The sequence below is a fragment of the Sciurus carolinensis genome, unplaced genomic scaffold, assembly GCF_902686445.1.
Source record: "Sciurus carolinensis unplaced genomic scaffold, mSciCar1.2, whole genome shotgun sequence".
NCBI classification, from domain to species: Eukaryota; Metazoa; Chordata; class Mammalia; order Rodentia; family Sciuridae; genus Sciurus; species Sciurus carolinensis.
Window position 1 is genome coordinate 413,988 of NW_025920229.1, and position 10,271 is coordinate 424,258.

A 10,271-nucleotide genomic window follows, 5' to 3' on the forward strand; every position below is an offset into this window, starting at 1 on the left:
CCTACTGGATCAACATTTTTTTAGATTGCACATTTGAGTAATATGGCACTGTATTTTTCTATCTGTGCCTGAATAATTTCACAGTATAATGTGGTCCAGTTCCATCCATGTTGTCTCAAATGACTGGATTTCATTCTTTCTATGGATGAATAGTATTCCAATGTTGTATATATGCCATGGTTTATCTAATCATTGGTTGACAGACACTGAGGTTGATTCTGTTTCCTGACTACTGTGAATAGTAATGCAAAAAACAGGGGAGTACAGATATTGCCAACATACTGGCAAAATCAGTTTTCTTTCCTGGTCACAGAAACCCAAACTTCTCTTCTCCTTGAAAAATACTAGAAAATAAACTGAAAATCAACTCTCCAAACTCATGGAAGAAAGTTACAAGAATTTCTGATATTGAGGTTATATTTATTGAAGAATAGTTAACACATGATTGTGAGTGCCAGGGATAACTGAGGCTTCATCTAATCACATCATATGTCTGAGGCTGGGATATAGTGAAGAAATCTATGGGAGATATTAGTGGAATGTAATGTAGAAGGATGCCCTTATGCCAGTTTCTTACTGGTACAAGAGGAGGATGATAAAGCTGGTGGCCGGGCTCTGTGATCATGACTAGCTCATGACTGGTAGTCAGATACAAGGTTCAACAAGAAGATCCACAGCAGCTGGGGCGGCAGCAAGTGGTCCTGCAGCAGGTGGTCTGGCAACACTGGGGCCTGCAGCAGCTGGACCCACAGCAACTGGGCCTGCAGCAGCTAGAACCACAGCAACTGGGGCGGCAGCAGCTGGAACCACAGCAACTGGGGCGGCAACAGGTGGTCCTGCAGCAGGTGGTCTGGCAACACTGGGGCCTGCAGCAGCTGGACCCACAGCAACTGGGCCTGCAGCAGCTAGAACCACAGCAACTGGGGCGGCAGCAGCTGGAACCACAGCAACTGGGGCGGCAACAGGTGGTCCTGCAGCAGGTGGTCTGGCAACACTGGGGCCTGCAGCAGCTGGACACACAGCAACTGGGGCGGCAGCAGCTAGAACCACAGCAACTGGGGCGGCAACAGCTGGACCCACAGCAGGTGGGGCGGCAGCAGGTGGTCCTGCAGCAGGTGGTCTGGCAGCAGCTGGGTTGGCAGCAGGTCTCCTGGCAGAGGCCTTGGTCACCACCCTGATCAGAGCAGACAGAGCCAGAACAGGAGTTAACCATGGTGTTAGAGGTTGGAGGTTCTGGGTGGGTTTCTAAGAGAATGAGTTTCCCAAATGTGGGAGTCTCCTTATTCCATGTTCACTTTTATACTCCCCCTGCTGTCACCAAGTTAAAGGCTACTTCCTTGTTATTGTTTATGTTGATAAATAATTATAAGATTAGCTAATTCTGGGACAATCTACATAAAAGTTAGATAGAATGCATCTTTTCCTTTCTCTGAGGATGGTTCATACAATACTGCCTTTCCTCCCGAGTCACCTCTTGGCTCTCTTGTCTACTTCCTTATGTGTCATCTACTTTCAAAGACTCTTAATCTTACTCATCAGACTCGTTGTCACATGATAGATCACATGAAATTCAGCATTCTGTGTCATCCTGCAGCCTGTCTCAGACCAGTCCTCTAGTGAAACAGTTTCTCCTCTTCTAAAGGCTCTTTTAAGAAAATAAAATGAACTACGAAAATCTTAGAAGAAAAACTGGGGGGAAATTAAGGTGTTTAAAATAGAATAGCTTTTCTAATACAGAAAAAAAGTTAATAGCAATGAAGAAAAATATTGGAAAATTTTATCACAGAAAAGATTTAAATACCTGATTGTTTTCACAAAATAAACAGACTGTAAAATCTAAAAGATAAACAGGGAATAAATAATAAGTACATTAACTAATCTAACAGAAAACGAGTTATTTTTCTGAATGCTTGAATACCTGTTACAATCCAATAAGGAAAAAAGCAAATAAAAACCCCAAAAGAAAATCAAATAAAGAACATTGAGTCATTTCACTAAAAAAAGAAAGATTTAAATGCCTTTTGAACCTTTGAAAGATATCCAGTCTCAATCATAATTTTTTAAAGGTTTAGTTGAACAATTCATTCATTCATAAACCGTCTTCTACACACATACTGTTTTCACAGGGACGCAGGTCTGCTCTAAGCTCTGGAGATACATGAATTGCTATTTGTAATGATAAATAGAAAATATAAAGTTTTAAAACTTTAATAAATTCATGAGATTATAAAGAAACACATTCTCACACAGATGGCAGGGGTTCAAACGGGGGCAACTTCTTCAAATGGTAATTTAGCTTCAATTCAATAGCATCTTAACACTTAAATTCATTAATATCTTGATATATCAGAGTTTCAAATGCACATGACTTTTGATTGAGCAATCTCCCTTCTAAAAATGTATTAAATAGCATACATGTGCTCCAATACATAAGCTAAGGTTCTTTGCAGCATCATTTGATAGCAAAAGCTTGATTTTTGATTTCTGATTTGCTTATGGAAGAGATTGTTCTTAATATAGGAAACACACACAGGGCATAGAAGTCATGGAGCATCATTTTGTCACAGAGGAAAAGGGTTATTTGGAACTATTATTGCAATTTTTCTAAAAGTTTAAAATTGATTTACTTTTTAAAAATGAGGTAACCTTACTTTATATCATCCCTATCTCCATACAGAAACCAACCTTCCATTTAGACTGGATTATTCAGGATGGAGGGGAGAAGGGAAATAGAGTAGATGTCTAATTGTGGTATTTTCATGTTATTCACATTTGATTTCATTGCATTTTGGTTAAAGAAAAATGTTTTCATTATTCTTGTTGTTGCAATTTTCTTTGTGGCATAATATATTTTGTAAATATTCAGAGTGTATGTGAGAATTACAGAAACCTAATTTGTTAGGCATAAGATGGTGTATAAATATCCTTTGCATCTAAACTGATAATATCCTTGTTTATTTTTCTTCTTAAAATGACCATTTTTGAAATAGTGTGTTTAAGGTTTCTGCTATGATTGTGGTATTTCTCATTTTCTCCTGTGTTTAAACAGGGGCGTTTGGGGTATTTGTTTGTTTTGTTTTGTTGCATTTAGTTTGAATATAGCCCAAGTGCTTATAACAATGGGAAAGTTAATATTTTTGGAGACATAATGAATATATTGTTACTGAAAGCTCAGTCTTTGTCTCTGATGCCAATTCATTAGTGGGACATGGTTTTGAGAAAAAGGAAAAAGATTTATTGCTTTGCTAGCAAAGGAGAAGCACAGGACACTCCTGTCCCAGAGGCTGTGATTCTGCCCATCATGAAGAACAAAGGGTTTGGAAAGAAGTAATCCATTCCAATTATTCCCTATGGGAAATTGTGTTTCACTTGTTGAATTGGAAAAGAGTCATTCCTTAGATCTTCTGGTGCCATGCCATCTCTGAAGTCTGCATTACTTGGTTCCTATGGTGGGTGTGTGCTCAAAGACAGATAATTCAGCCTAAAATGGGAAAAGGTAATCCTATTCCCCACCCTGAGATTAGGGAGGGGAGAAGGAGAAGAGGAAAAGAAAACATGTTCATTTAAAAATAAGTTTCAGTGGGAGAGCAGCAAGGGCTATATTCAAAGCATGTGGTGAACCACAGTTACAATATCACAAGGAAGCCACTATCAAGGTCAAAGCAAGGGCAGACATGACAGCCTCAGTATCCTGTTCTAATTGAGTCACAGTTCTATGGTCATTTGCTTGTTTGGAGATGGTTGGTTCTCTCCATGTGAAGGAAGAGGAGACGGGTAGAGTCACAACAGGAGATGACCAGTGTGTCATGGGTGGGGAGTCTGGGGTGGGGGCTCCAGCAGCATAAGGTTCTTGGGTAGGAAAGATGTCATGTAAAGTCTTCTTCTATACCTAGCTGAGAAGTCACCATCACTATGTTCAAGATTATTTTTTAATTTTTTTCCACACTATTGTTTACCCTATTTAAGAGAACCTGCCAAACATTCTGATTCTGCTGTGGCACTGATGCAGTTAGCCTTGGCTTGTAAAATGAACGTTTACATGATGTTCATCTAAGCAGTTCTTTATCCCTAATGCATCATGTCCTTTTTTTATTGCAACATCATCTCATCCATTCCTTCTTGCACTTTTCTGTGTGTCATTGACATTCTGAACATAAAGACAAATCATTCTTTTGTCCTCCAACCATTTAACTTTCTGTTCCTGAATGAGACAGGAAGCCATGTTCCCTTCAATTTGAACAATACCTAAAATCTATGTAAATGTGAATATGTAAATACACAGAAAGTCCAACCTTAGTACATTATAGCAAAAAGCCTGGTAATAAAATCAGCATAGATCACTTGCAAATTATGAAGAAGCTAAGAATTGTGAGTGGGGTTAAGGTAAGTTCCTTTCAATTGAACTTGTTCCAAATGGAATTGATTGTTCTGTTTATTTTCCAAACCTATACTTCAATTATCTGATTCTTCTACAAATTACTGTTATTCCAGCTTTTCAAACTGGTCCATTTAAAGTTCTTTACTCTACAGCCACATCTTGGTTCCCAATATGTGCCAGACCCAGTCTCAGATTGGAGACAGAAATAATATTTCACCTCATCCCTTTTTCCACTGGTACTCCATCTGGACTCAATTAACAACAGCAGATTATTTCACAAGATGAACTGGTAATGTCATTATCCATATGCTAGTTCAGAAAAAGAGGGTTTATCCACCTTTGCAGCACAAATCAATATGTCTCAGCTACAGAGGTGGCAGAAATTCCAAACAAAATTTAGGTCAGAGCAGATGAAGCTATACTAGGACCACTAGGTTAACAATGATAATAAAAGTCTCTTTCTTTCAAAAAGTCACCCAAGATGGAAAATACTAGGCATTCAAAGCATTATGTGCCTTATCCTGTCTTTGATCTATGAATAAGCATGATGGAGTAATTTTTGTCTTGTTTATTCCTGAGTTTAATACACTTATTGACAGATGTATTTTGAAACTGCAATTCAACACAAAATATTTTAGTTATCAGACTAACTGCTTTTAAACCATTCTCTTCATCACACAGTATTCTCAGGGAAATTTTTTATCCCTATCTGTCAACCATTAAAGCTCAGTGTGGAAAAATTATGTCAATTAGAATTGAACCCAGTCCCTTGTTGTAACCAATAAGAACCCCAAGTAGAATTATTAGAACTGCCATCATTGAATCTGGGCTTGTGTGACACAGACAAAAACCTTGGTGACATATCATTTTATGTCAAGGTGTTTTAAAACAGAATTTAAACTCATACCTTGATTTAATCAACAACATATTCTAACTTCAGAGATGCATCCCAATATAGGTTAAACATCTCAACTCTGAAAACCCAAAATGCTCCAAAATCCAGAATTTTTGGAGGACCACAGTGGAAAATTCCACACCTGACCTCACAGGACAGGTTGTAGTTGAAGTTCAGGTATATTAAAAATAATTTATAAAATTACCTTCAATCTATATGTACTAGGTACACAAGACACTAAATGAATTTCCTGTTTAGACTTGGGTACTATCCCTAAGATATCTCATTATGCCAATATTCCAAAATTTAAAAATATCCCAAATTCAAAAAAAAATTCTGATCCTAAGCATTTTCAAGAAGGGATACTCAACCTGGATATGCAAAGTCATCAAGAAAAAAAAATAGGTAGTGACAATGTCTCTGGCTTATTTAAGTATACTTGAACTGTCAGGTCACCAGATAATACACTGCCTTTAAAAAGGATTCAGAGTTAAATAAGGCTATTGATTTTGTTGATCACCTCTCTTATTTCTAGATATAAGTTCTTGTGGATTATTTATTCATTTGAACCATCTTTGCATTTTCAAAAGATTTTCAATACTTAAGAATTACTTCCTCTTTGGGCACTTCCCCATAGATTGTGAAAAATAATGTTATGAGAAATAACCAGTAAAATTCTACTCTTTGGTCCCAAATTTGGGAGACAGGGTGTACTGTGCACAGCCTAGTTGTGTTAGGTCAGTGGGATAGGTTGCCAAATGACCAAGGAGAATACCCAGAGATGGAGTGCAAGATATGAAGTTTATTGGAAAGTGTTTATGGGGGAAGTCCAGTGGTAGTAGGCTGGATTGAAAGGGCCTTCCTCCCTCACGGTACCTTCCTAAGTAATGCCTCCATCCCTTATGATGTTACTCCAGGAAATGGCATCTCCATTCCTCACAACACCTTGAGCAGTGGCAGCTAACTGAATGAGTGGTACTTATCCTTTCCATAGTGACCTCAGTTCCATACCAATTACCACAAGGATGGAAGTTTCATAGTTAGGTCACTAGGTAACAAATGCAGTGACATCATCAGTTTAGCTTGCTTTGCCCCATTGTATGACCAGCAGCCCTAGGAACTTGGCATGCACTAACTTATCCTAATTCCCAGTACACCTGAGAGAAAGTCAGTGTCTCTCAAGATAATATTTCTCAGACATTCCAACCCAGACTAATTGCCATTTTCCCCTCAGTTTGGCTAGCTTCTTAAAGAACGGAGAGTGGCACATCAGGGACATGGTGTTTTTCTCTAAGGATGACACACAGTGTATGAAAGTTCTGATAGAGAAGAAGATAACAGATGCTAGGAAATTTCTCTCTGCTTAGAAGCCCATCCTCCACACCTGACACCATAGTCTACTCTGCTTCTCCCTTCTGCCAACCTACCTGCTGCAGAACCATTGATGGAAAGCAACCTATGCAGCCAGCTACTGCAGAAAACCCTGCCAGTTCAGCTGCTGTGGATCCAACTGTGTGGCCAAAACAATTATAGGTCCAGTTTCTGCCAACCCTGCTACCCACCTGCTTGCTGTAGGACCTCATGCTTTACCCAGATTCTACAGTGAGTAGTGAACAGCTGCTACCATGCTTCCTGCTGCCAGCCCAACAGTTGTGTGTCCAACCATTGTGACCAAACCTACAGTGGGTCCAGATGCAGACGACCTTGCTGCCACCTAGCCTGCTATCAAACCACGTGCTGCCCAGCTGTTGTTGCAGGCCTGGCTTTGCATCCCTGTGCTGCCCACCTTCCTGCTGCTGATCCACTTGCTGCAGAGCCATCACCCATCCAAACCATATTTCCCCAACCATTTTGTCAAAGCTCCTGTTCCTACAAGAATCTTGCTCCCTAATCTTAACTGAGAAGCAGCACACTGACACTGGAATTTGTTTTTATCTTCTTTCTGCAGTGCTTGAAAGACTACCAAGGAGATGCAGACTATTTCACTTTGATTTTCTTGTTCTTCATTTCCTGCTGATCAGCTCTATCTAACTGATTTAGATTTATGACCCCAGCCCCAGGAGAAGTGACCATCAACTTTTGCTTCTATGAAACTTTATGAAAGTTCTTATGATTATATATTTAATTTTCTGTAATGAATAATATTGAAGATCTTTTTTAACATGTGCATCATATTTAATATTTGCAGATAAATTGATGAATTGGAGACTATCACACTAAGTGAAATAAGCCAATCCCAAAAAACCAAAGACTGAATGTTTTCCCTGATAAGTGGATGATGATACACTTTGGGGGTGGGGAGTGGAGGTGAGAGAAGAATGGAGGAACTTTAGATTACATAGAGGGAAATGAGAGGGGGAGGGGGCGGGGATATGAAAGATGGTGGAATGAGACAGACATCATTACCCTATGTACATGTATGATTACATGATTAGTATGAATCTACATCATGCACAACTATAGAAATGAAAACTTGTACCCCATCTGTGTACAATGAATCAAAATAGAGTCTGTAAAAATAAAAATAATAATAATAAAAAAGAAAAAAAATAACCTCCTTCAGATTTCTTAACTCTTTCAAAATCACTTTTAATTGTCTTCCTTATTGGTCTTTCCTATTAAAAAAATTGTATTATCCTGCAACCTGTAATATGTTTTTTTCTTTGCTTTGTTAGTCTATGTATTTACAGCAGTTCATTTATAAAGCCTTACTTTTGAGTTGAATTTTATACTTACTGCACATTTGACTCTCATAATGGACCTATAAGTTGAACAAAGATTAGATTACCCTTTTAATGAAGAGAAAATGATTTGCAATGCAACTGATATCTGACAGAATCAGGCCCAATGTCCAAATATTTTGATTTCAGGTCATGGGCACTTTTTTTCCCACATTTTCCACAAGTAGTTATAACGCTGGTGATAATCAAAGGGAAGATGTAGTTTTGAGTTGCTTCTCTAACATAAGAAATAATTGTACCTTTTAAAGCTTTCTATAAAGCTTTTCCCAAATATTCTTCATATCTTTGGCCAATAGGGACCTTCTTTAAGAGTTTAGTCAATGAACAGAACCTAACATCTTCTCTAATTTCTGATCAACCACTGGTACAATTTGTCTCCAACAAATAACATGAACATTGTTGGTGTTTCTGGCACTGCCCTCACCTAAAGGAATCTGTTCTTGAATGCCATGGAATTGGCATCCTGGTACAATTTTATTCATCTAAAAGAATTGGGGATTAAGAATCACCTTTGCATCAGCTTGAGTCGTATTTCCTGGGGTACCCATCTGTTATGGTTTAGATATGAAGTGTCCCCTGAAAACTCATGTGTGGGGGACAGGAAGGAAAGTTTAGAGGTGGTATGACTGGGTTATGAGAGTCTTGACCTAATCAGTGCATTAATCCTCTGATAAGGATTAACTGGTGGTGATGGAAGGCAGATAGGGTGTGACTGGAGGAAGTAATTCCTGGGGACATACATTTGGGGTATATATTTTGTCCTTGTTAAGCAGAGCACTCTCTTTCTCTCCCTCTCTTTCTCTCTCTGCTTCCTGATGCCATGTTCCCAGCTGCTTTTCTCCACCATGCACTTCTGCCATGATGTTCTGCCTCATCTCAGGCATGGAGGGATGGAGTTGACTGTCTCTTCACTGACACTTCTGAAACCATGAGCCCCAAATAAACTTTTTCTCCTCCAGAATTATTAATGTCATAGCAGCAAAAAAAAAAAAAAAACCTAAAATACCATTTTTAAGGCAATGTGATTCCCTGACACAGACACTGTTAGGGTAAGAGAAATGTGCACACTGTCTTAAGAATTAAGGCAACCTTGCAAGGGGCAAACATATTCTTGATCTGATCATATTCTCTGAGTCATAAGGAAATAAAATAACTTCTGGTGTCCTGTGAGTTTAAGACAAATAAGCTAAAGGAAAATCAAAGTTTACATGAAAAGGAGGGAGATGGTAGGAAGAAAACAAGGAGAAGGAAGAACACACTACTCAAAGGCAACACAGAGTTAGGTTGTTTCCCAAATAGAAGAACTTGGATGTTCTCATGGAAAGCTGAATCATCCAGTGTAGGGGTTCAGACAGTTCTGACTGTGGCCACCTTCTTAAGAGATGCAAGGGTGGGGTTTGGATAAGTTAACCCACTCAATGAGTGAGTTTCCTACAGGATGTACTTGGAATCTTAAACTTTTCAATAAGGGAATGGATAGGTGAATTACTGATTAGGTCTTACCTCACGTGTTTCTCTCCTTCAAGGGTCATAGCATAAAGTTGATCACTGTTCAAAACCTACAAACATTTTCTTTTATATACTTACCCAGTTTACATTATCATTTACAGCAAGAGGATAGACTTTGTATACTAGTTTCTACATTACAGGAGGTGTCTATGGTCTCTCTACACTTGGTGTTAACTCCTCACTGTGACTCATCAAAACCACCTTCTTACACAAGTGCTTCTCAAAGTAGCACCTGGGGAAACAGGTGGAGACTGGAAATGGTTCTGACCTCTCACCAAGCTAAACTGGAATTGTTAGACTACCAAATACTATATTTGGTTTTTAAAACTGAGGCTTAGGGCTGGGGATGCTGCTTAGTTGTACAGTGCTTACCTACCGTGTGAGGTAATTCCCAATGCTGCAAAATCATTAATTAATGAAAATGCATAAATAAAGTGAGAATTAGTGTTCAACAAATACAGAGACTGATGCCTGATTTATCATTCCAGGAAAATGGTTTTGACGGACTGTTTACCCATTACAAAAGCAAACAACCACTTACTCAAAGAAAATTCATTATACTTAAGGAACACCTTCCTCCCTGGAGCATTTCCCAATAGATTAGTATAATTGGCATAAACAATAAGAAGAATTCTTCTCATTGGTTCCAATGTTGGCGTACCATGTATAAAAGGTGCAAAGGAAAAGAAAACAACATATTCTAGCAAACCCACCTGTGAACAGGATCCCACCATCCACACCTGACAAC

The 10,271-nt window shown here is 38.7% G+C and overlaps 1 protein-coding gene across 1 annotated transcript; it reads right to left on the reverse strand.

The window, feature by feature from the left end:
• Positions 1-658: 658 nt before the first annotated feature.
• On the reverse strand, positions 659-1,213 carry LOC124975235 (keratin-associated protein 4-7-like). The gene is made up of 2 exons (XM_047538044.1): positions 1,108-1,213; positions 659-1,032 (listed from the first exon to the last, which is right to left on the reverse strand). Exons 1-2 carry the CDS (start codon positions 1,211-1,213, stop codon positions 659-661), a joined length of 480 nt encoding a protein of 159 aa, XP_047394000.1.
• Between the last annotated feature and the right edge of the window lie 9,058 nt (positions 1,214-10,271).